We start from the raw sequence: 27,540 nt of genomic DNA on the forward strand, positions 1-27,540 counted from the left end.
CCCCCCCTTTTTTTTTTTTTGGTACACACTGCCAGAAACACCATGCAGGCTCTGAGTAATTTTTGCTTATTCTGTCTCATGGTCTGCAAATAATGTTCATCTCCTGCCTGCCTTCATTTTGAACCATCCTTCACTTTCAATACACCTTAATTCTAACCTGCCCCAACCTCCAAACTTTTTGCAGCCTTTCACTTATTGCCACATCACCTAAAATTAGTGCTGTGATTCAACAACCTTCACACTGTGGACCCAAAATATATTTCCATCCTAACCCATACTAGTCCTGATGTTATCAAATGTCCTACATCCTGTGCAATTGAGCAATGCACTGTTTCTCTAATTTACTCTTAATTTCCTGCCTTTGACTCTGAAGTAAAACCATACTTAGTCTTCAAGGCTCACACCAGATACCACCTCTTCCATGAGGGTTTGATTTCACCTTTGGGTACCATTTCCCTTCTCTTGATCTTTACCTAGCATTCTGTTCCATATCATCTCCTCCCTGTATATGAGCTCTTTATGTGCTGGTCTGATGACCAGATTACACTCTCCTGAGTACAGAAAGGCCAAGCTCACCTTTGCCTCAGAGACCCAACCCCTCTTGCTGCTGAATTATATTCAGAGTGAGCCAGGTGTCCTTAGCTCCTCCTGCTGAATTCCGCCATCTAACAATCCACACAGCTGTGGCTGCAGCCCTCATCTAAAACTCTGGTATCAGGATAAGTATTTTTAAAAAGTCTAAAACTCCAGTGTGATTAAATATTTACCTGTATTCGCTTTTTATTGGTGCATTACAAATTACCACCAGCAGAGTGCCTTAAAACAACACCCACTTATTAGTTTCCAGTTCTCAAAGTCAGAAGTCTGAAACAGTGTGACCGGCTCTTCTCTTCTGGTCTTATGATGCTGAAATCAAGGTGTTGTCCTGATGAGTTCTTATCTGGAAGCAAGCATTAGGGAAATGGTCCATTTTTAGCTCTTGCTTGTCAGCAGAATCCAGTTCCCTGAGGTCATAGGACTGAGGTTCCCATAGGACTAAGGTTCCCATTATGACCAGGTCAGCCCTGCCACAATAATCTCTTCTTCTTAAGGTGCGCTGTGCCATAAAATGACCTAGTCCTGGGAATAAAGTCCATCCTATGCATGGGGTGTAAATACATGGGGCAAAACAGGAAATATTGGGTCCATTTTCAAATTCTGCCTACCATCTTCACATTTATATTGCCTTAAATATAAATTTCAGGGATTGGTGAGAGAGTTTAGGACAATCCAATTCTGTGGAGGAATGGTGGTTGAAGAGGCCACTATATTTCTCTAAAAAGTGTAGAGAGACATTCTCACAATGAGTGGGGAAAGCTTAGTTCTTGAAAAGTTGGGAGGAACCTGGAATTCCTAGAGACTCCATGGTAAGGAAAGGGGAGGGTTTTCTAGGCAGAGAATAGAGATGATGAAGAGGGTGCAGGGAAGGGATGAAGAAGCTATTGAATCTGAAGGAACCAGAGACTAGTGTGGGCAGCAGAAGCAGGAAGGAAGGAGACATGCCTGGGAGCCCCAAGTCAGGACTGTGTTCTGATTCATTGTGTGTGGGAAAGATAGAGGTGGACATGGCCAATGCCAAGGGCAGAAGGGACCACCTTGGCTCATGTACTGGGACAAGTGTGGAGTCCACAGAAGACAGATGAGTCCAAAGAGGACAGATGGAGCTGCACAGACTGCAAGAAAGCCAAGGGTGGTGTTGGGAACAGGCAGAGGCAGGCAGGGGCTTTGGCTGTTGAGCAGACAGGCTTAGGGTAAGATCCATGAGATGAGGGTCTCACAAAGAACTCTTGCTTAGGATAAAGCAGGAAGCATTTCCCCTGAGATCATAGAGTCCAAGGCAGAGCCAATTCTGGCTCACGGGGTACCAAGTTTACATCTTGGGTCCAGGTTTATTACTGACTCACCCTGTGACTGTCAGCACCTGAAATGTTCTCTCAATGCCTTTGTTTCCTGATCTGTAAAATGGAGACTAACAATAACTTTGCTTCTGCTTTTTCTAATTAGTGCATAGAAAACACTGTGCTGCCAGGATTATGCCTTTTTCCCTTCCAAGACTCTGCAAAGTGGCTTCTACCTGTAACTTGAATTAACGAATCACTGCAGAAGAGGAGCAGAGCCCAAGTGCCATGTAGTCTGTTGGGGCCTGTTCCTGAGTTGGGCTTGTTCAGAGACCCCTAACCCAACCCAGGCCCCGGGCCTAAGAAAATTCACATCCAACTCTGTTGTGAATCAAATAGCAGTTCTTATTTAGAAGACGCCCTTTAAGATACATAGCCTTGTGCTAGATTCCTTTCTACAGGAACTTTCCTGGGGTTTCCAGGGTAAAGAAGTTTCCACAGGTCACATTTAAATCACCATTCACTTTCAGACCCTGTCATTCATTTTTTCAGTGAAGCCCAAATGTCACTGTGAAAACCGTAATAAACTGTGAGGCAGCTATAAATAAGGTCCTTGAAACAAGAGCTAAGCATCAGCTTCTAATCCATGGGTGCTATGGAGCTACTTCGGGTGGTAGTTGAGGGAATCTCTAAGTAGGCATAAGTTCATTCCTTAGATCACACAGGGCCTAGATCAGGCTTAAAACTCTCAAGCAAGATCAGGCTATCGTTGCCATGTCCCTAGAATTTTCTAGATCCAACAAAATGCTTAGTAAGCGCTAAGATGCTTTTCAAGGACTGATTCAAACTGAGGAGAAACTCAAAAGGAAGGGATGTGATGACAAGTTCGATTTCCAGCTGAAGCCAGCATAAACCCTGGCAGAGAAGTGATAGAGCCAGGACTGCTTTATGATGCACCAAACCTCAGAAAGCAGTCAAACCCATCCTTGGGACTCTGTTCTAACCTCATGGGAACACAGTGTTAGGACTCCTTCAATCCTGGGCAGGAAGGTCCTTCTGCGCCAGGTCACATCTTGTTGCCTGAAGGTGCTCATGGCCTGACAAGATCCCTGTAGAATTCCCACATGAACTGCTCACCCTTCCTCAGCTCCCAGGACAGATGCAGGGCCTGCAGGACTATCCTGGGAAGTACCAGTTGGCTCGGAGAAGTCCTTGAGCCTATGATCACTCTGGATGGCCCAGGTCTTCTGGAGTTTCTTAGTGGACAGGCTGGCCCTGATACAGAGCTCAAGTTCTTATGCAGGGTCTCAAGGAATCACAGACAACCAGGGCTCATGTTAGGAATGATGTTCCTTTGGCCTCTCTGCTCAGCCTGGAGTTCTTTCAGCATCTTTTTAGAATTGACCAGGGTCTGGCCATATCTTCAACTCTGGGCAACTGGGTTACACGGCTTTCTGTTACTGTAATAAATACCTGAGACAATCTACTTATGAAGAGAAAAGGTTATTTTGGCTAACAGTTTTGAAGGTTTCATCCATGATTGATTGGCCCTGTTACTTTTTGGGCCTATAGTGAGGCAGCATAGCACAGCAGGGGACAAATGGCACAATACAGCTGTTCACCTCATGGCCAGAAAGTGAGAGAGAAAGTGGAAGGCGATGGGCTGGGGCTCTATTATCCTCTTCAAAGGCACACCCCCACCATGCTCCTACAAGGCCCTGCCACTTCCTAATAGCACCATCCTGGGAACCAAGCTTTTAACTCATGGGCCTTTGAGTGACATTCCAGATCCAAACTATAGCAGTGGTTTTGCCCACAGTAATTTTTGGCACATATTTTTGTTCCTGAATACAGTACAATTCCAATTGCTCTGTAGCAATTACCTTTCAAAGAAAGGCACTTGTGCAGCTTGAGGCTCTGGTTTACTGACTTGCTTAATGCAAGCATTGGTTTACAGGAAGAATATTCCCACTAACTCTACCACTAAGGGGCTTGTGACTTCAGGCAAGTTATTGCACTGCCTTGGACCTCAATTTCCTCATTTATATTATGAGGAAATGAACTAGATAACTATGAGGTGCATTTGGTTTCAACATTCCATCATCTCTGTTCTCCTGGAGAGCCTCAGTTATTCATTCAACAAATGTTTATTTAGCAACTACCATATAACAACTTCTGTGTGAGGTGCTGGGACATTCAGTGAACAAGATGTGGCTGCTGTCCTCAAGTATTTTATAGTCTAGTATAAAAATCACCCTAATCTCCAACACCCACTTCCCCAAGTCACCAGTATTTTTTAAGTACATATAACTGTTTATTAAATAATGTGAACTCAGTGGAGGAGACTGGGGCAAGTGTAGGGCCACTTCATTTATTTCCTGGTTCTCAAAGATCACTTCTCTTCACCACCTGATGTCTAGTATTGTGAAAACTATTATTTCATATATTTTCTCTGTTTTTCTTGCGGTTTTCTTTTTTCCAGGCAGGAAGGTAAATTTGCTCTCTATTACTTCATACGGGTCAGAAGTAGAAGTCCCACCGAACATTTTTGATCATAAATTCTAATTAAAAAAAACTGAGTCTGTGTCCCCATCATATTTCTATTTCTATATGACTATACTTGTGACTATGTATAATAAATATTTGGCATGTTTATTACTACAACTATCAATATTAATGCTTAATTTTAAAAATTTGATTTTTATTTTTTAGTTCTATTTTCAGTAGACAATCTACAATTGTAGTGAACACCTTTTTTCAGGTGCTGGGAGTGAAACCAATGGCCTCCTGCATGCTTCCAAGCACTCTATCACTGAGTTACATCCCAGCCCTCTTTCTTGTTTTTTAGATTAAAACATAAATATAAATAGAAATTTAGATATTTTCTCCTAGTTGCATCTCTATGGATCATCTATGTATCTGCAGTGCAAAGGTCAAAGGACTCAGGAAGTCCTGCTCTGTGAACTTTCAAAATCAGTTGAAGATGTATTCAAGATATTTGGTATGTGTAACATTATACATTATTATTTTCATCATCATTATTTTATAATAATAACATAGAGCTCCAGGGGTGCTCTAGCATAGAGCTACATCCCAGCACCCCCACCCTTTTTTTAAAAAATATTTATTTTTTTTGTATACAATACCTTTATTTTGTTTATTTATTTTTATGTGGTGTTGAGGATCAAAACCAGAATCCTGCACTTGCTAGGCAAGCGCTCTACCACTGAGCCACACACAACCCCAGTCTCCCCACCCCTATTTTTATGAAATAGGATCTCTGTAAGTTGCCCAGGTTGACCTTGAACTTGCAATCCTCTATGCCTATAAATATTTCTATTTATATATAAACTATTCATGTATGCTTATGACATCTCTATGGATCATCTGTGTATCTGCAATTCTAGTAACAAAGGACTCAGGAAGTCCTGCTCTGTGAACTTTCAAAATTAACTGAAAAAATGTCTTTAAGATCCTTGCACTACCACACCTGACTAGCTGGGTAACACTGTAAAATATTAAGTTTTAAAATAAAACAGTCAGAAATAGGAGATTGGTTGCTCATTGGCTGATGCCAACTGAGGCTAATATTTTATAAAAATGGTTCTTTAAAATTTTTCATTCTTCATTCTTTTTTAAAAATATTTATTTTTAAGTTTTTAGGTGGACACAACATCTTTATTTTTTTTATTTTTACGTGGTGCTGAGAATCGAACCCAGTGCCTCACGCATACTAGGCGAGCACGCTACCACTTGAGCCACATCCCCAGCCCTCATTCTTCATACTTGATCCTAATTGATAAAATTCCCATTGTCCTTTCCTTTACCTTGGCTAGGGCTTATTTACATGTCAAAATGATCTATAAATATTAAGTGCATTCTTAACACTACATACTGGGCAATGTGGGCAAATGCAAGATCTTTGACCACACATGCTTCCCTGCCTGTGTTATGGGTGGGATGCACCCATGGGTTTTGTGCTGCTCTACTAGAATACCACACAATAGGTACTTTATAATGAACAGGAATTTACTGGCTCGTGGTTCTGGAGGTTTAGAATTCCAAGACTGAGGGGCTGTCATCTGGCAAGGGCTTTCTTGCTGCATCATCCCATGGCAGAAGGGGAAAGAGAGGGAAAGTAATGGGTGCTGGAACTCCCCCTGTTATGAGAACCCATTCCAGCGATGATGCCATTAATCCACTCACTCTGCCCTCATGACCTAGTCATCTCCCTCAGGCCCCACCTCCCAACACTGGGAGGTGGGGTGTAATTTCCAACACATGCCTTTTGGGGGGCATATACAAACCATAGTAGATGGGCTTTAACCACCTACATCTGAAGGAAAAGAAAGAGGGGTGCTGGGTTTAGGTGTGCTTCCTTTCTGGGATTTGAAAAAATGCCAAGAGACCTGGCTCACTCTTCTCCTCAGCCAGTGTGTTCTACCTGGCTTGTTAGCCAGGCTCACAGATGGCTCCAGAAAGCAGGCGAGAGCAGGACACGCCTGCAGAGCCCCAGGCAGCTGGCAGAGCTCAGGGCCCACTTTCACTCTGCTGCAGCTGCGCACTGGAGACTGCAGGCACCCCTGGGGCTGCTGCCAAAGGGTCACTTGCAGCAACCAGCAGGAAATAGAACGGTCTGGTAGAAACCTACTCTTTCTCAGACAAGAGCTTTATTTCCAGCCCTGTCCACAGCTTCAAAGGGCAGCTGCCTCTCAGGGAGAGTCTTTGACCAAATCCGGTTTGCGTGTTTGAAATAAGAACATTGCTTGCTCTCTGCAACTGAGCCCTAGAAGGCCCTGTTCTTAGCAGCCTTGACATCCTCCTCCCACTCGTACTCTGCAGTCCAGGTTGTTCCAGCTGTCTTGGCTAATGGCTGACCCTGGGAAATGGAGGTGTGTCTAAGAAATCCCAGACCTGACCTTCTTTTGGACCATTTTGCAAACCTTTACATAAGAACAGATTGCACAAGCCTGCATGTGTGAGGCTGAGGGAGAAAAAAGGGAAGAGTGTTTTCTGCTTATGACTGGGACCCTGTTGTTCACTGGGCTTGGGTGTTTCAGCTGAGTTTTGTGGATTAGGAGGCCCAGTCATGTCAGCACTAGAAACCTCCCTGGTCTCAGTCAGACATGCTACCCCACCTCTTCCCCGCAGCCCATGCCATTCCTTTCAGTGAACCCTCCCCGTTTCACGCTTTCACAGAGTGAAGCTGTTCTGAGTGGTGTCTAGAGCTACGCCCAGCTCACACTGCCCAGCAGCATCGCCAAGAGGCTTGGGTGCTTCTCTGTGGCCTCCATCTTCTGCCCTACCCTCACTTCCTGCAGTGGGCAGGAAGCAGGACTCACTGTGAGAGCTGCACTCTGGTATCTGGCAGCGGTGGAGCTTCTGTCCTACCCAAGTGGTTCAGGGAAGGAATGCTGGTCACATGGAATCCAGGGGTGGCTGTGTAATGTGGGAGACAGCAAGTACCATGTTCCCACACTGTAAGTCATGATGACACTGTTAAAAATGACTGGTGGGTGGGGGAAAGTGAAAGAAAAAGAATAAGAGGGAACAGAAACCAAAGTGAGACATGCAGAAGGATCAAGCAAGGGTAACAGCCAAGGCATGAAGAGAGGTCAGGGGAAGGGGTGGTTTGGAAGGGAATTAGGGAAAAGCCAGTGAATGAGATAATGGGTAGAAGAAAAAAAAATGAGATGAGACCAAGGGAAATACAATGATGTGAAGAGAAGGAAATGGTAGGTAATCTACCAGCACATATACCAACAGAGGGTGTTAAAGACTGGGTTCAAGAACACTCCTGGGGATATATATCACCCTCCAAATCCCAAATACAGAATAGCGTGGTTAGTCCCTGACCTTGACATCTGTCTCTGCTTGCTGAAGTCCTACCAAAATTCAGGCAGAAAGGCCCTGTGAGACTATTCAGAGAAAATAAAAGGGATCTAAGTAGAGGGAAAAGACCAGAGAGAACCATATATGTAGTCAGAGCTCTCTCATGAGTTAATTCCCAAATAGGCTCTGCCTGTAAACTTGTGGGTGATACAAAGAAACAGAAACTCCAACTTTTGGCATCAAGAAATTTACAATCTAGGGGAGGGAATAAGAGGAATATACACAAAGCACTAAATAGTAGCAATATTATTTGGATGGCTCAGACGACCAGTAAGAGAATACTGGTAAAGAGAATGAGTAAGATAATCAAAAAAATGAAATGCAGAAAGCCTTCCTTCCTTCCTTCCTTCCTTCCTTCCTTCCTTCCTTCCTTTCCTGTATAGGGACACAATACCTTTTATTTTGTTTATTTTAAATGTTGCTAAGGATCAAACCCAGTGCCTCACACGTGCTAGGCAAGCACTCTGCCACTGAGCTACAGCCCAAGCCCCAGAAAGGCTTTCTTGACAATATCATTTATGGAAATTGTAAAGAGTACAGAAATTAAGTTAAATTATTTGGTTAAATAGGATGCAAAATTTAAAACTGGACCAAGAAGGCCCAGTAGGGGCTGACAATAGCATAGCCCAAGTCCAAATCAAAGCAAAGAACAAGAAGCATGACTGCCAAATCCAGTCTTCCGGGAGAGTGAGGTTTACCTAGACACTATATTCAAGATCCCTAGTATTTTTTTTTCTTAATTAGTACCACTAGGAGTCATATTTAGCATTGAAAGCCAATGAGGAAAGACCGGTTAGATGGTTCTGGAGGAGGCCAGCTAGCTGGCATGAAGCAAACCTTAGTCTGTTAGTTTGGACAGAGATAGACATTGGAGGACAGCTTGAGATCAAAGATCACATGAATAGCCACGCACAGTGGCCCATGCCTTTTAATCTCAGCGGCCAGGATGCTGAGGCAAGATGACGGCAAGTTCAAAGCTAGCTTCAGCAAAAGCAAGATGCTAAGCAACTCAGTGAGACCCTGTCTCTAAATAATATATAAAATAGGGCTGGGGATGTGGCTCAGTGGTCAAGTGCCTCAGTTCAATCCCGTACTGAGGCCCTCCTCCCCCAAAAAAGGTCAGATGAATAACTGAGAATGGAGGTAGGCTGTGTGTCAAAAAAGCAAGGGCATTCAACTTGAGAAAACTGAAAACAAATGAATGGTGACATTGATGATAACTAAATTAATGGAGTGCAAACTGTGTGCCAGTTGCTTTTATTTATTTATTTATTTTTTGGTACTGGGGATTGAACCCAGGGGCACTTAGCCACTGAGTCATATCACATTCTCAGCCCTTTTTAGATAGGGTCTCACTAAATTGCTAAGTTGCTGAAGCTGGTCTCAAACTTACCATCCTCCTGCTTCAGCATCCTGAGTTGCTGAGACTGTAGGCATGTGACACCGTGCCTGCACAAGGTACTTTTTAAAGCACTTTTCATATTAATTCATATAATCTTCACTATTATACCATGAGGTATTTATTGTTATCATTATTATTGTTTGCATTTTATACATAAGGAAACTCAGACACAGAGAGATAAAGCAATTAAACGGAAGTTAGTCCAAGACTCTAATTAAATTCTGTAACACTCTCTCTGAAGCCATGTTAAGATTCCAGGTTCTGTTTCTTCATCTGTAAACATTCCTTATCTAACTTGCTTATAGAAACACTGCAAATGATAAGGCTTTTGTGAAGACACTGTGTTGTTATTATAAGAGAATTAGCATTATTATTAAGGCAATGCTTCTTTCAGAAAGATCAACATATGCTCACATTCTCATGCAATACTATAAGGCCTTTAAGTTTTTAGAGGCTCATCAAACAAAGAACCCTCCTGCCTTTTTATAAGAGACAATAATGCCCAAGAATTATTTCTGACACTCTTACAATTCTTCTAAGATTTGGGGGATGGCACTCTTTTTTCTTTTAAAAAGGTTCTGCCCTGGGAAGAATAGCCAGGTTCTTGTGCTCTATGGAGCCTCTCCCACAAGGCCCACACCAGAGGACCAAATCATGTCAGAAATAGGTTTCTGAGTCTGGGAGGCAGCAGATAGAGAAATAGATAGCAAGTACATCTGTTTTCACAAGAGCCTGTTGTTCTCTGTACTGACTGCTATAAAAATGACATGAAACTAGCCACACATTAGTTTTGGTTCTCGTGACTAAATCAAGGAATGGCATGATGGTGCTGTGTCATTAGAAATGAAACCAGTTCTTAAACAAGAGAATAGGGCCAACATTTTAATAACCTGAACAATTTCATAGAAAAATCAAAGCTGAAACTTTTAACACCCCAGTCCTGAACACCTGCTGCTTAAGGTTGGTTCAGAACCAGTGAAACTTCTTTCTTGCAATGAAGACACGAGACAGGCCCTAACTTGCCTAACACTCGTTTTGGCCAGGGAAGTCTTCCTTCCACTTGGTGTCCTGCTAAGTAGAAATGTGGGCTCCATCTTGACTAACAGGACTGACTCTATTTGGCCCTTTAAGAAAATACAACAAAAAGTACCTCATATTTGATTTCTATTTTTTTAAATATATAAACTTACATACTCATACACACAAACACACACACACACACACATATTTTAATGAATGAATTTGACCTTCTCTAAGGTATTATCATTTGCATGTTTTTCAGTTTAAGAAAATTGGGACTTGAAGAGGTGACATAGCTAAGAAATAGGTAGAGCCAGGGTTCTTATTTATATCTGCATTGCCTCTAATTTGGTCTTTACCAGAATAATAATGATGCTGATATAGGAAACATTCAGAGGTTGCCTCCCCAGCATCCATTTCCCCCTTCTCCTGTCATAGCACCCAGGATTTTCTTTGAGGGAACCACCTCTTCCCTACTTCCTGCCCTTTCTCTAATAAGTGGATATATATATAGCACCTTGGGGTGGTTAAGCCAATCAGAGTACCCATCATCCAGGTAATTGGCTCAAAGATGGGCATATGGCTCAATTCACGCCAATGAGATTTGAGGAAACATTTGCTTCTGGGAAACATTGCTTCTGTAAAAAAGCTGCTTTTATCCTCTCTTGTAACATCAGAGGCAACAATCCCTCTTTTTGCAGATGGTATACTGGAGAATATAAAGTCCAAAATTCCCTAGGCCTTTTTTTGTGCCACCAAAATGCCAGCCTAAGAATCAAGCCAGGACACAGAAGAGGTAGTACTTCATGAACAAAACAGACATGGTGCTGGTATCATGAAGAGCGTTTAAATTCTAGATCAATCTCTGGAGTTATCAGGATATGAGTCAAACCAAACCCTTGATTTGCTTAAGCCAGTTCAAGTTTGATTTTCTATCACACAGGAGTGCTTAACCAATGAAAACAGCTGGTGCCACTCTCAGTAACATCTGATTGCTGTTTGGCTTCTCAGTTAATAACATAAAGCTCATTTGACCAAAATGACCAATCCTTCAAAAAATCCATTAGCATTTCTGGAGCACACTCATAATCTGGTCCCGCCTGACTTTCCAGAAAGGACTCACAGTCTTCTTTCCTAAAGTCTGGCTTCTTCAGTGCTTTTCCAAGTCCCACCACAGTGACAAAAGATAGCTGCCCTTTGTTGAGGAAACCCAGTGGGGAGTGGACAACTAGCTACAGATGCTGGACTTTAGCAATGACAAGAAAAGTAGTTTCAAGAAAGGATTTTGTCACAGTATGTTGAAAATAGTGTAAAACTGGGCAGAAATGGTTCTTTGGAACACAGCCATGTACCTGACCAGCTCTCTGTTGAATCCCAAGGAATTTAGGGACTGCTCTGAGGAACTTTTATTTGCCAGTAGTTGACGCTTACAAAAGTTCAGACATTTGGCATCAAAAGTTTATAAAATAAAAAAGTTTTGAAAATCTGCGAAGAGAACTGGTTTTTGTGATTCTACTCATCTCGGTTTCTCTTGAAAAATTCTGTTATTTCCACTTTTGGCCAGTATGACTAAGCATAGAGGTAGAAATACAGTCTAAACAGTTAAAAGGACCTCATAATAACCCTCTGTAGTGCAACAGTGAGAAAGAAAGCATGAATGAGCATGGCGGGTTCAGATGTGTAAAGGTGGTCTCCTTTCCCTGTTCAATTTCTCCACCCAATTAGTCAGCAAGACTTGCTGTTTTCAAATGTGCCAGCTCATTTCTCTCCATGTTTACTACAATCATGTGATTTCTTCATTCAACAAAATATATATTGAAGGTCTGCTGTGTTCCAGTGGTTGGGAGCACAAGAATGACAATGGAATGTGAGCCACACATTCTAGTGATCTAGTTTCTCTTCCTTGGACCTCTGTAAGTCTTCCTGCTGACCGCCCCATGATTTTTCTCTCTTCTTCCATTCTCAAATAGAAGCCTAAAAGATCTTCCCCAAACACCAACATTTCTTTGTTTAAAACCTTCCAATGACTTCCTATCATTTCTCCATTTAAATACCAAGAGGCCTCCTGGGCCCTGCTGAGCCTCTTCTCATCCTGTGTTCATTCCTCACAACGCACTGGCTTCCTTTCAGATCCTCCAGCATGTCAGCATGTTAGTATTTTTTTCTTCTTCTTTTTTTCCAGCTGTCAATCTGTTCTTATTTTTTGCTTCAAATAGTGGCTTCTGGAGTTTTTATTTTTTATCACAATTCCTATTAAAAATTGCATTCTATATCATGAACCAGTAAATACAAAAACACATACCCTATACATAAACAAAAGTTTTGTAAAGATAATACTTGTGATATTTTCTATTTCTTTCTTTAAAAAAGCTCGTCCATGGGCTAGGGTTGTGGCTCAGTGGGAAAGCGCTTGCCTAGCATGTGTGAGGCCCTGGTTTCGATCCTCAGCACCACATAAAGATAAATAAATAAAGGTATTGTGTAAAAAAAATTAAATTAAATTAAAAAATAAAATAAAAAAGCTTGTCTTGATCTACTAACTCACTATTTGGAAACACTACTCTTTCTGCTCTTTAAATAGCTGGCTCTTTCTCATCTTCCAGTTTTCTACCTAAATGTCAGCTGCTCAGGGGCTTTCTCCAACCACCTGACTAATTTAAACCAGGCCCCTAACTTGTGTTATTTATAATCTCAGCCAGTTGTCCCTTTCCTTTAGAGAATCTATCAAAGTTATAATTATGTACTTCTTTGTTGAGACTTGCTCATTGTCTATCTCACAAACCACATGGTTAGCTTTTGAAAGCAGGGACTTTGTCTTTTTGTTCCCCATTGTATATCTACCACCTGATTCAATGATTAGCATTAGAGTAGAATATAAATAAATACTCATTGACTAAGTGAGTGGGTGGGTTAGGTATGTGTTGCTGAGGCCTGGATTTGGAAATAATCCTTCCCAATAAAAAGAACCAGGATTCCTTGGAGAAATGTCTGCTTTTATGGTTGATGAAAAAAAAAAAAAAAGCCATGTTGTGCCAGAAAGTAAAAAACTATTAAAAATAAAACCTGAAAGGATGGAAGCATGTCAAAGGGCCACAGGAGCCAACCTGAAAGCTCCCAATGGCCAAAGCTAGAACAATTTAAGCAACAAAATCAATAACCTACGATTAGATTATAACCCAAACCATTACATAGCCATGAAAGTGTATGCAATATAAATGTTCTTCTAAATAAATAATTGGGGAAGAAGAGATAAATCTTTCTTACAGAAGAATTTCAAATTATTTACAGAGACACTGCCCTTGAGAAGGTAGAGTTTAATTCCCTGCATCCCTATAATAAAATGTAGCCTTTAGTTAATAAAAAAATGTGTCAATTATGTCAATATGGGTTTATTAATTCTGACAAGTATACCACAGTAAATTTAAGGTGCTGGCAATAGGAACAACTGGGTGAGGAGTATGGGGGAACTTTCTGCACTATCTTTGCCCTTTTCTGCGAATATAAAACTGTTCCGAAATAAAAGGTTACTTTAAAAAACCTTTTTTTTAGTTGTAGATGGACACAATATCTTTTTTTTTTATTTACTCATTTTTCATGTGGTGCTGAGGATCGAACCCAGGGCCTCACACATGCAAGGCAAGCACTCTACCACTGAGCCACAACCCCAGCCCAGGCACAGTCTTTTGCCAAGAACAAGGCCTCATTCAGTTGGTTTTATGGAGTACCCACCAAGCACTTCAAATCCTGTTGGGCACAACAAACATTTAAAAACACTTGGAAGATGAATATAGACAAGGAAGGGCACCCAGGTTTACAGGTTGATGTGAAAGGGTAAGGTGTGGGAGGCCAGGTGAGAGGAGGGAAAGATCTGAGAGAAAATGTTAATGAGAACGTCAAGGGCTGGTTGGTTTTGGTAAGGTGGTGTTGGATATTTCCCACTGAATGTGAACTCCATGAAAACAGGGACCTTTTAATTTCTCTTTCGTACCTAGAACTGAGCCAGAAATACAGCAAACGTTTAAACGTGTGTGTCATAGACCGAATACAGACAAGGGATGCCGACTAGAAGGCCCTCTTGAACACCAGAACCATTTTTGTTATGTTAGGCCTCCCAGGTATCTACTCGATTTGCATATTTTTACATGCTGATTATGTCTGCATCATTAGAGACCTTCTGGAAAACATGCAGATGTTAGGATGGTTTTGAATGGCACTAATGTTCACCCATACATATGGAAGTGTTAGGACATAAACTTAGTTCCTTGAAACATCTCTTGACAATAGGTTTGGTGACAACCAGGAGTAAATGGTATCTTCTCCCAAGCTCTTTTCTAGGGTCTCATGAAACCCAGAAGGGGCTGACAGCACTGTAGAGCTGAATGAAGTTGGCAAAGACTTCAAAGCTTTCCATATGGCCTCTGAAAGTGTAAGGAGACAGTTTAGAGGGAGGCTGAATTGCCCCATAGGCATCTATAGACATTCCTACTTAATTGGTCCTAAATGTTAAACATATTCACTTGTATGTTAATGAAAAAAATTCAAACTTTGGGGAAAAAAAAAACTATGGAAAACCATACTCAATTATACAGTTATCAATAAGAACAGGACAGACTATGTACCTGTCTTATATAATTTCAGATATAAATAGTGGGAAAAGGCACATAGAACATCAAGTATAGTATCACAACCCTATCTATGTGTGGTGTGTGTGTGCATGTGCCCAGGAATGCACATGCCAGCAGTTCCCTAAGTATACAGAAGAAACTGGTTAACAGAGGGGAGTGCTATGGAGGAGGCACAAAAGTGGGGCCAGGAGAGAGAGATCCATGGTTTACTCGCGAAAACTTTGAATCTTGTACAGGTACTACACGTTTGAAATGAAAAAATTACAAAGAATGAGTCTAGAGGAAGACAATTTTTGAATTTTGGCTGCAGGTTAAAATAAATTCTCTCTAAAAAATTATGCTTAGATTCTTTGTGAGCTTTTTGCTTTCTGTGGGACCTAGCACATGGGGAGGCAATGGGGATTCAGACTGTGAAGTCCTTGATTTAATGTTATCTTCGAATGAGATTTTACATGAAGTAACTGATGGGATTGAACAAGGAAGATATTTGTTGCAGTTTATACATTATAAATTAGAAGTTAATTGAAAAAAAATCCTATAATTATTTTGTAAATAGCATACCTGAATTACACGTGTTTTTCTGTAAAAAGCATTTATTAAATCTAAACACTTTGAAAGCATTTCTAAACCATTAATAATGAATCATAGTAACACCCACAAAATGTTCAAAAAGAATATTTCTCAAGTTCCTTTGAATCAACCAACAATACATCCTCAAATAACTGATTAGTAATTCACTACCAATAAGTATTTCATCAAGATCACATTCTATTTTTAAGCAGTTTTCTATTTTTTCACATTCCAAGGCAATCTAGTTTCAAATTCCAAAGATAATTCCTTGCTTAGTATTGAGAGACTAATACTTCAGGTACACCTAAGAGTTTTGAGTTATTAATACAAGAATGTATTTCAATCACAATTCAGCTAACTGAAAGGAGGTTTAGTTTTTCTTATGTGGAATTTACTGTAAAGTTAAGTCAAATATAAAGCTTTTATATTCAACTGTTGTTAAAAAAAAAAGTTTCATGGAAACCAGAAGAACTAAGACCAAGGGCTAGGGTCGTAGCTCAGTGGTAGAGTGCCATGCCCAGCATGTGTGAAGCACATGGTTCGATTATCAGTACCACATATAAATAAAGACCCATTGACAACTTAAAAAAAAAAAAAAGTGTAGAACCTCAGGCTCCATCCCACCAATCAATCAAAATGTGCATTCAAACATGCCCATTAAATAGAAGAAGCTCTGGGCTTAGAAAGTAGTTCAAATTCAGGTTTTACTCCTTAGCAGACTGTATATAATCAGGCAACAGAAGGGCAATGTGACTTGTTTTGTTTTAGAACAACAAGAATGACTGCCACAGCTCACACGCTCCTAACTTGTGAAAACATTCTTCTTCTTAATCCATTCATCCTTCTCCCAAAGAATAATCACCCTCATTTCCCATTAGTTCTTTCCTTTTCACCAAGGATAGGTCTCCCTGACAAGTAAAATATGCACACATTTCTCTGCACTACGTTAAGGACTCAGTTACAATCTTATCTCTCTCTCTTTCATCACTAAATTTCTCAAGAGTTCTCAGCAACCTGAAAGCTCAGACCCAAAACAACTCTCTTAAATATCCAAAGCACTTAATTGCCAAATTCAAAGTCCTGGTCCCTGTTACCTCCCTGTGTAGTTTGTGAATTTTCTTCTTTGGCTCTATTGTCTCTAGGCTTGGCCCTTCTTCCTGATTTTTTGTTACCCACGCAAGGGCAGTCCTCTCAGACTAGCCTAAGGTCCCTTTATTTTCTATTCTACACCTTTTCCATCTGTTGCTCCTCCCCAACTCCCACTACATAGTCACCTGCATGTAAGAAACTTCTTAGTATCTTCAGCACTGTCCTCTCTAGAACTTGATGGTCTCATATTGCTTTCATTCATCTAATAAACATTAATCAAGCATCTATAATATGTCCTTGCATTGTGTTAGGGGTTGCTGAACAAAGAAGATCCAGTCTCTGCCCTCACAGAGCTTATAGCTCACTAAGAAACATAGGTATGGAACAATTAATACAAGTTGGAGTGAGTTAGAGGAAAGTATAACTAAATCTAGTTTAGGCACATTTCCAGATAAAACACAGGACTTCCAGTTAAAAAGTTAATTTCAGATAAATGGCAAATTCTTTTTGGTATGAATATGACCCAGATACTGCATGGGATATGTTACACTAAAAAAATTATTTCAGCTTTAACTGAGTGTCTTGTATTTATATCAGCATATCTAGCGACCCTACCAGGAAAAGGTTGGCCAGTTGGAGAGGGAATTCTGAGGAATTGAGAGAAAGGGTAAGAATTAATCAGAAATGGTGGGGAGGACACGCATTTAAGGGAGAAGAAAGAGTAAAGACCAGAATTTTTATTGAGAGCTTCATACTTTTGAGGATAGGGAAAAGGAAGAAAATTAGAAAAAAAGTCTAGTAGGAAGAGGTTAGAACAGGCAAACCCTTTATTGTGATAAGGATTTGGAACTTTATCCTAAAGGCATTAGGAAGTCATGTCAAGATCTCAAGCAGCGATGAATGGTGGCACATGCCTATAATCCCAGTGGCTCAGGAGGCTGGGGCAGGAGGATCATGAGTTTAAAACCATCCTCAGCACAAGCGAGGCGCTAAGCAACTCAGTGAGACCCTGCTCCTAAATAATATACAAAATTGGGCTGGGGCTGGGGATCTAGCTCAGTGGTCAAGTACCACTGAGTTCAATCCCCGGAATAATAATAATAATAATAATAGATTTCAAGCAAAGGAGAAAGTGAACATAACCTGAAAATTTCAATGATTTTTTTCTGGCTGCCAGAGGGAAAAGAGCATAGAAGGGGAAGACGTGGATGTAGGGACTCCAGTCATGAGGCTGTGGTAATAGGCAAGCGATGATAGCGACACAAACAAGGTACTCTTCAGGGAGGATGGAGAGAAGCACCTGGTGTGAATGTGATTGATTCAATGTCACACCAAACCCTTGGTTCCAACTCACATCTCAGGCAGGCACCACACCTATTTCCAGCCTTGATCTCTCTTATGGGCTGCGGTCTAATTCATGGGCTTACAGTGCTCACTGAAGGATTCTATACAAGGATCTTTTAGTAGATTTATTTAGTAGGTTCAATTAGATTTAGTAGATTTATTTAGTAGGTTCAATTAGAACCACTTGTGTGATGGTAAACAAATCTTGATACCTGGTCCCTGCTCAAATAAACTGAACAGATTGGCAGGGAAGGGTGGAGAATTAGTTTTGCAAGCAGCCCCATAAATGATAAGCATAGGTGGGCACCACTGAGAACCAGTGTGTCTTAACATCTCAAATTTGAATACTTAATTCTGCTTCACAACTATGCACATCACAACTGTTTTCTCCAACTATCTTTTATTTATTTATTTTTCGTTGTAATCGGACACAATCCCTTTATTTTATTTATTTTTATGTGGTGCTGAGAATCAAACCCAGCGTCCCACCTGTGCTAGGCAAGCACTCTACCACCGAGCCACAACCCCAGCCCCTACATTCTAATTTGGGAAATGAATTTCCCAGTTTCATAGATTTTGCATCACCTTAGACTTCTTCCTCTCAATTCTTTCATATTGTTATTTCCTATTTTCTCTTCCATGTCCCTTTCTACTTTTAACACTATTTTTCCTTTGGTTGGAAATTCATCACACTTTTTTCCAATAGATCCAGGTCAGAGGTGTTCAGCTGTCTGAGGACTAAGAACTCATAGGTTTGAGTGGTTGTAATAGCAGGCAAGGGGGTCTGGCAGACCAACTTTTGACCAGGCTGTCCTGCTCCTGAGAAGCTTCTCTTTGCCATTTTCCTGAATGTTTGAGTTAAGTTCTAGTTTTTTTTTTTTTTAAAGCATTCTGCTGCTATGCTACCACTGGATTGTCAATTACAGGGTCTTTCTCTCAATTGTCTCCTAGACTAAGCTTGTTCCAAACCTCCCCATACACTGCCACCACTTGGCACCCTGAATGATTGCTCTGATATAACGACTATGAATGTTCAGCAGCTCTTCCTATATATTGAATAAGATTTCATCTCCTTAACCTGCTAGTCAAGGTTTTCTATAATCTTGTTAGAATCAATCTTTTCTATCAAATTCCCCCTTCTCCTATGAGTGACTTAAGTGCCAGCCCGGCTAGACAACCTGCCCTCTGAACTTTTGTTCATGTGGTTCTGTCACTTTATTTTCTTTCCCTTTAAGATCAGTCCAAAGCCACTTCTTTAAGCAAGCTTTTCCTAACCCGCTCACTTGTGAAAACAGATTCATTCAATGAATATTCAATAAGCCTCTGTGCTGTCCTAGACACTGTTAGAGATATGGGGACAAAGAGATGAGCATCCCCCATTCATTGTGGAATGAACTAAGTCTGTTTTGAGACCAAAAGTAAGTCAAGCCACCTGCAGGAAGTGAGGGGAGTACTCTGGACCCATTCTGCCTGGGTGTGACCTGCTCTGTCACTTTCTTCATCATGCTGGGAAAGTTACTGAATTGTTCCACGCCTGTTTCTCCATGGGGATAATATTAGTATCTGTCTCAGATAGTTCTGAAATAAAATAACACTTGAAAAACACTTAAAACAGTGTCTAGGACGCTGTAAGCATTCAATGATGGTTAGTTACATAGCCATTAACAAATATATAAATCCAGAGTGAGATGAATTCTACTATTATGTGCAACTAATTAAAAAAAAATACACTATATGTTGAAGATTGAAGGGGAGCATGAATGGGGCAGGGAGACCAAGAGGAGGCTACTGTAATAGTTCAGGTGAGATGATGGCTGATTGCTTAGCCATAGCAGCAGGAAATGTGGTAAGCAGATAGAATCAGGTAGACTCATCAGGAATTATTGATGGATATAGAATGGATGAGAAAGGAACTAAAACTTGACTCCTGGGTAACATTTATTAAACAGAAAAGAATGGAAGAGATACAAGTTTGAGGGTAAAAAGACAAGAGTCCTGCTTTGATCCCTCAAATTGAATTATTACATATATGACACAGATGTCAAGTAGGAGGCTGATTTATTTACATTTGGAGCCCAGAAGAGGCTAATATTGGAGAGAACACACACAGGGTGTTAAAAACTGTGTGATGAGCTTAAGTACTAAGTGCAGTTAAAGAAAAGGTAACAAAGCCTAAGCTCTGGATATTTCAACATTTAGGAATTAAGAATCAACAGGGGCAGAGCGGTGGGGTGTGGAGTAGTAGCTCAGTGGTAGAGCACTTGCCTGGGTTTAATCCTCAGCACCACATATAAATAAATGAAATATCCATTGACAACTAATATATATACAAGAATCAATGGGGGTAAGAGGAAAACTAGGATGCTATGGCATCCAGTGAAGAAAGTATTTGAAAAATGAAGCACAGTGTGACCAACTTCAGATGATACTGAAGTCAAGCAAGGTATTATCTAAGTTAGCTCAAAGTAAATCATCACTCAGCTCTATTTTCTCAGTTCTTTTTTGTACCTTCCTGGTTGAAGTTCCCAAATTTTATGCTGTATAGATCCCAACCCACTTCTCTCCTCTTATTGAGGTACCTTAAGGTCAGAGATCATCTTTCTCTTTCTAAAACACCCAACCCTATTTGCTTAATAAATGTTTGAATAAGCATATCACACAGAATACTATAAAATCAAGAATATGCCTAAAACATAACTAGCAATTAGCACTGGTTTTACCAAGATTTTCTAAATGTTCTCCTCTAAGAATAACATGGGCTTTGTTCCATCTAGAATGGTGGATATCCACCATACACTATTATGTCACATTTGATTACCAGCATCCTTACAGTCAGAGACCTCAAGATAGGTTGATATTTCATATTATATAACAAATTCTAAAATAATGACAAAAATAAGTCTAGCAGGCATTGAGAATGAACTATCAAAATTTTAAGGGGGATGTGGTTAAGTAGGTATACCCAGAAAAAGGCTGGTAGTCATGGGATGAAAAATTTCCCTAGCCCTGCACAAAATCACAGAGATCATATAATTTATAAGTCAGTAAATTATTATATCTGTAAAACAAACCTAAAACCCAATAGTTGAATAACATGAGCATCAAAACCAACTTATATATAGCTTCCACCAACATATTTGAAAAATATGCACTAGACAACTCAAAAAGACAGTCATCATATTCCAAATCACTACAGTATCTAGCTAGAAATCAGAAATCTTGGCTGCATGTGCCAGTGCCACAGGGCCACTCACCTGTGAAGTCAGACCCCTTCTACTTGACTTTAGCTGTGCTCCAACTGGGGCTTTGGGTGATATTCACAAATCGTCACGTTTCAGCCCCAGGGCTCTGTTGGCTAGATTTATGGTGACTCCCTGAGAATAAATATTCACATTTGATTTATACTCTTATACCTAACCTTTGAGGCAGGAGATGCAGCTCAGTGATGAGATCCTGAGTTTGATCCCCACCATCACACACACAAATACAGAAGTCTCATCCAAGAATTGGGAAGGTTTTTTCCTCCAGCCACTGATTACTTGGCAGATATTGCTAGATGAATTTCAAGAGTGACAAAACTAACAAAATGGGACACATCTGGATGCAGAAACAGACAGACTACAAACTGGAGATGAGTCAGAAGCTTGGGAGCTTCTTTCAAATAACTAGAAAGAGAGGAATAAGATTTATCCTCTTTCCCAATTACAGTTCAATAGGATGTTGTGAGACTAGAGGATAAAAAGACTGTATAGTCAAGAAAGATTGGGAAATGATGGATCAAACAACTCTCATTTTCAGAGTCTTAGAAGCAAAATCAAGACCTAACTACTCATTTATGAAAAGGTCAGAATTAATAAATACCTCCAGATGCTTGGTGAGAATAGCTCAAACTTGAGGGGCTGCTTAAATTAGAGTGATGTTGAAACAGAAGATATGTGCTGCGGTCTACACTACAACTAAAATGAATGTGGACTGACGCAAGGATCTGGTCCACAGTGGTTCCTACTGAAAGTAGCCAGTTTGAGTAAGCATGTCTTCATCAGTGATGCCAACCTGAACTAACTGAACTTTGTATATTGATTTCTAAATGACATGGCTTTTACTATTTTTAATAGCTGGTAATTTTAACATAAGACCAACTAAAACATAAGACCAATTTTTAAATGCCATTAATTGTTCATTTTTCTTCTTATACACATTTCCTAAGCACCAACTATCTGCTAAATCCTCCACTAAGAACCAAGGAAAACAAAGGAAAAGGCCTGGTTGTATCTTTACGATTTAGAGGTAGGGAAGCTACAGAAGTGAAACTAATCACTTTCAGAGCAATCAAGAGTTATGTCAAAGCACAGTGACATCCCTAAATACCGATTTGCCTTTAATTCACTACCATTCTCACACATTCTAAATAAACAAAAATGATTCAGTATTTAAAAACATACTACTTAATGAGCTACCTAAAGGACCTACAAATTCTTTCTTTCACTCTACAGCGACTGTATTATGCCTACTAGATTTCATAGTGGTGCTATATTTGCTAATGTTTGGAGAATTAAGTTTACAGTATTTGAGAGGATCTGAAGGATCCTTTTGTTCTGAGGCTACACAGTAAATTAATTTTTATACCAATGTACAAAGTTTTATACAAATTGACTCAGTAGATTAGGAAGCTGAAAATACTGTGAATACTATCAAATATCATAGCTTTGCAACACAATAAACGGCAGAATACGGGTTGTTTATCCTCAGATCATAAAACCCACAGGGAACTGCAGCTCTGTCTCTATGCCCAGCTTAAGGGAGTACTCCTCCACATATCGCCAGCTTGAGAAAGACCAAAAGACCAAAATGTGAAGTGCAATTCCTATGCATGCGTATCACTTCAGCACCATCATAAAGTTCAATGAACCTCTAAGTACACAGTGTCATTTAACTTCAACTCATCTGAAAAGAGGCATGCTTATCTCTTTTTCTCTCTACCACCCCTGTAACTCTTTCAGATCAGGAGAATATATTTAGAAAACTTGAGAGGATGACAACTAAAGAGACAAACAGGTATGGGAACTGATGCCATCCCAGTGATTATCTATGAATGGGTCCAAATTTTCCTAAATATGGTCACATTTGATTTTCCCCATCATATCCCAAGATTTTACAATTGTATTTGAATTATGTGGCTCATATAACAGGAAACCCAATTCACACCTAAATAGCAACAGTGTGGCAAATAAAAGGTGGGACTGTCATTTTCTGGCATGACCCATACGAACCAAATTTCTGAAAATTGAAAGGAAGAAAGAGTTACCTGAAAATAGTCTATTAAAAGAAATACCCAGAAAGATAACCATTAAAAGTTATTGTCATTCAATGTCAAATCTTATATATATGTATATATAGTTATCTTAGAAAATGATCAATTTATTTCCCATTCAAAGTGATTAACATAAGACTAGCCATTTCGTGGATGATCCCCCACATACTCTGACCGGAATGTGGCTTATATAAATATCATTAGGTCAATTTTGTTGAATTATGAACAAGTCACTGCAAGTATCTAGATACACAACGAAGTCATATTGCCAATCAATTCAACTTTGTTCGTGGTCAGAACTGAGGCCATCTAAATGAATATTAACATAATGAAGGATAAGCAATGGTTTATTTAGTCTGAATCTCTTCCTTTTTAGTTGACAATGCCAATAGTTTTTAGTTTCTTCAATGATGAATGTTTTACATAAATTTCATTTCTAACTTCCAGAAATAAACACATACACAACATTTACTAAATTTTTTAATAAAACATCAAACATAAATAGTCAAATATTTAAGAGGAAAAAGTAGACATTTAAGCCAGCACTAGTTTTCACTTTATTCTTCCTCTGGGGCATTGGAGGGTAGACTTATCTGGGATTATAGAATAATGTTATGATGCTGGTGTTATAATGAACAACTATACAAAAATGGGAAATGGCTTGACAAAATTTACTTTCATATCTGGAAGTAAAGGCCAGTAGCTCACTGGAGTCCACTGCAAATATCTCACACTGGCCTCATCTGTGGAAAACTAGTATGGTTTACCATTCTTACCACATTTTACCACCACTTAGCACTCCCTGGCATTCTGATCCTTTTGCTCAGTGAAGCTCACTTCAGTCTGTCAAAACAGCAAGGGGGAAAATCCCCAAATGAATAGACGAACAAACACTTTTAATGTGAACAATCATATTCAGACCAACCTCTTTTACAAAAATACAAGTTAGTGGATTTTTTTTCCTTACATAACTCAAACATTGGTATTTTTTTTCCTGCCTCTCCTAAAATGGCACCTCTCATTTTATTTACATCTGCCATTTCTTTGTCTATTTTTCTGCAATTGATACCTCATGTTATTCTTTTTGATTGTGCCTTATAATTTCTATTCCAGAATATTTGATCTTTGGCCAGTCAACTTTATCTCATTCTGTGAGTAAATTTACTAAAAGGCAGTAAAAATCACAAAAGGAAAAAGAAAACAATAAGCACTAGCAGGATCCCATTTGAACAATCATATAATTTTTTTTTATAAGAAAAGCATTCATTTTTATTGGGTAATCTAAAACCATTCTTGTATGATAATATGTGTCTTTCAGCATACTCAAATGCATTGACATTCAATATGGACAGCAAGCTACTCACAAGAAATCAAGGTAATACACAAATATGTTTAGTTGGTAGAATCCCAGCAGCCTATGACAATGTGCAGCAAACTTTCCTTATAGTGGATGCGAACTCCAGTAACATCTGGATATTTTTGGTAAAGTTAAGGAAAAGCTACTGCAGTCAAGAGATAGGTAATCTTTAGACTTCAAAGATTGGCTGCCAGGGGACCACAGTGAAATATTAGTCCTGGAGCCCAAGAAAAACAAGAAGATGAAAAGGAATGGATTTTTCCAAATATGCAAAATTATTTCATACAGATGCTTAGCGTACCATGATTTGACAGGTTTACACTGATAAACCAAACAGCAAAGATAAACATTTAACATTATAGCTTCAGTGATAGAGAACACAGGTTTTAAAATAGGCAGCAATAAGTTCTATGATAGCTCCTGAGACAAGTTATCCTATGCCCTGTATCCACCCCATGCCAATGAAAAAATGGAAACAGAATAAAAAGTGATTTACTGTATGGGAATCAGAAAGTACATGGAAAGTGACAAAACTGTATGTTATTAAACGACAAAACATATTTTGAGGCTTTATTTAAAAATCTCTCACTGTTCATTATCAAAGTACAAGATTGTTTGCATACCAAGAGACAGACTGTAAACATAGGAAATTTTCATTAAGGAAAGATGGGTTTACTGTAATTTGATCTTTTACAAAAAATTACTGCAAGTTATTGATAACAGAATTTCTCTTTTACTTTCTTAAGTCTAATTCTCTTGAAAATTCAACCAATGTTTCCATTCTGTTGAGCTAAAGTTCAATCATGGTCACCTTAGGAAATACCCCTGTTTATTTGTTAATCAGAAATACAAACTGAGTGGCACATATTTCCATTGTCTCCTCAGGCCAAAGGTTTCAGCTTCATTATATTTTACAAGAAAACAGAAGACCTGCAGTGGCCCTGTTAAGTCTTTCACGTTGAAGCTGAGGTTTAATGACGGCAGTGGAGGAAAGCAGTGGTGATGCAAAGCAAGACCAGCCCAATTGCCTTATCTGACATGGAATCTCTTTCCTGCTTGGCTTGCAGCAGCAAAGCGTTTCTGGTCAGGTTGCCTCCACCAAACCTGATTGAATCAAAGAGTGACATGCTCTGGTAAATCCTGTTTCAGGGCGATTCCTTCCAGACCAGGAGTCGGTGCTTCACTCTGTTTGTTTGGGGATGATGCTAATATGAAGAAAATTATCCGGATAACTCAGATGTTCACTTAGCCACTGCAGAGGTGTTTCCAACATTGGCTCAATTCCATGAATCATCACTTGATTCCTTCTTTCCCCATCTATTCCAAGAAAGAAATCCAACAATAATCAATAGGAGTCAAAACCAATGAAGAAAAAATAATCTGTTGCATTTTCCAAATCTTTAGTGAATTAAATAGATTTTAAACCTGTTTTGTCCCCTGAACAGGAAATGCAGACATGGAGAAAGTTCACATGTTGCAATATGTATCACCCAAAACAGAAACCTGAGGGTTACAATGAATTCTGATAAAAATTCTGTTGCTATATGTGAAAGTATTCATTCTTTCTTAATTACTGTGCTTACCTAAGACTGACGTTAGTGAAACTATAGTGGAGAAAACAGAAAATACTCACTGACCAAATTATTGTAGTTACACATTAAAAATTATATATGGGGATTAAAAATGACAAGTACATGCAGTCGGTCCATGTATATTTTAAAAATGTAAAACAAATGTGACTAGAAATCATCAAGAAATGAGATCAGCATTTCAGATATTGAATAAAACAGACAGGAGCTTTGGTTGATTTTCAGTAAAGTGTCCAAGTATAACTCAAGAAGTGTTAGAGACAATATTAGAACAACAGTTAAAGTTTTAATCAGAAGGAACTAAGAGTCTGACTGGGGGATTCCTGTCTTAAGAGTCATGAAACCTGATTGATTTTTGTTAATACCCATTCACTAATTAAAGGATACAGGAATGGGGGTTGGAGCTCAGTAGTAGAGCACTTGGCTTGCACACGTGAGGCCCTGGGTTTGATCCTCAGCACCACATAAAATAAATAGATTAGTAAAACAAAGGTATTTGTTTTTAAAGGACATAGGAATTGCTTTTCTTATAAATTCAAATTTTATTTCTACTTAAATATAAGATTATATTTTTGTTTTCATAATAATCAGAAACAGAAACACTCTATTATAAAAGGAAAACAAAGAAAGAAAACTCCAAACTTCTCCAAGGAAAAGAAGAAAAAATCCCAACAAACAAAAAGCAAAAAAACTAAGAAGCTTTCTTTTACTCTTTTAACATAACTCTTGTTGAGTCTGCTTTTGGTCTCTTCAAAACACAATGTCACATAGTGGGGTAGGGAGAGGGAGCATGGGAGGAATAGATGAACTCCAGATAGGGCAGAAGGGTGGGAAGGGAGGGGAGGGGGCATGGGGTTAGAAATGATGGTGGAATGTGATGGACATCATTATCCAAAGTACATGTATGGAGACACGAATTGATGTGAATATACTTTGTATACAACTAGAGATACAAAAAATTGTGCTCTATATGTGTAATAAGAATTGTAATACATTCTGCTGTCATATATAAATAAAAATATTAATTTAAAAAAAAGACACAAAATCTCTCAGCTTCCTGGAGATAGAAGGCAAAATTAAAAAAGGGGAATTCATGGAACTCAATGAGGGAGGAATACCCCACTTTTCCCTTCTGCTTTACACAAAATGACTTTCCAACCCTAGTGCTATTATGTTGGGCAAAAGAAGCAAGAGGATGTGTGCTAATAATGGCTTGGTTGGTACCTGAAACAAGGTCTTTTTAAAGAAATATTTAGACTTCCTATTAGAGGTAGCACAGTCCTAGGAAGTGACAGTCTAATAGAGGACACAAAAACATAAGAGTTGACAAAAAAAGAATACAAAAATAAAAACCTAACAAATATACCACCAATTCTAAATACAACCAAATAAACAATATAAACAAACCCCCAAGGTACTGTGTTATAGTTTAACTCAATTTTAGGAAAACATATCACCTTGTAT

At 39.3% G+C, this 27,540-nt stretch overlaps 1 protein-coding gene and 1 long non-coding RNA gene across 6 annotated transcripts in view; both read right to left on the reverse strand.

Moving 5' to 3' along the window:
- Positions 1–755: 755 nt before the first annotated feature.
- On the reverse strand, positions 756–7,754 carry LOC125610421. The gene is made up of 2 exons (XR_007340488.1): positions 7,220–7,754; positions 756–940 (listed from the first exon to the last, which is right to left on the reverse strand). It is a non-coding gene; the product is annotated as an uncharacterized LOC125610421 (long non-coding RNA).
- A 15,843-nt stretch (positions 7,755–23,597) lies between these two features.
- Atg5 (autophagy related 5) overlaps positions 23,598–27,540 on the reverse strand; it is a 125,380-nt gene continuing 121,437 nt past the window's right edge. For 4 of the 5 annotated variants that reach the window (XM_048782918.1, XM_015499749.2, XM_048782812.1 and 1 more), the window contains one exon: positions 23,598–25,804. In XM_048782918.1, coding sequence (XP_048638875.1) covers positions 25,781–25,804 — 24 coding nt within the window. In that variant the 3' untranslated portion in view covers positions 23,598–25,780. The remainder of the gene's footprint in view (positions 25,805–27,540) is intronic. The other variant, XM_048782876.1, reaches the window with a different exon arrangement.

Source organism: Marmota marmota, unplaced genomic scaffold (genome assembly GCF_001458135.2).
Source record: "Marmota marmota marmota unplaced genomic scaffold, marMar, whole genome shotgun sequence".
In the NCBI taxonomy this organism is placed as follows: domain Eukaryota; kingdom Metazoa; phylum Chordata; class Mammalia; order Rodentia; family Sciuridae; genus Marmota; species Marmota marmota.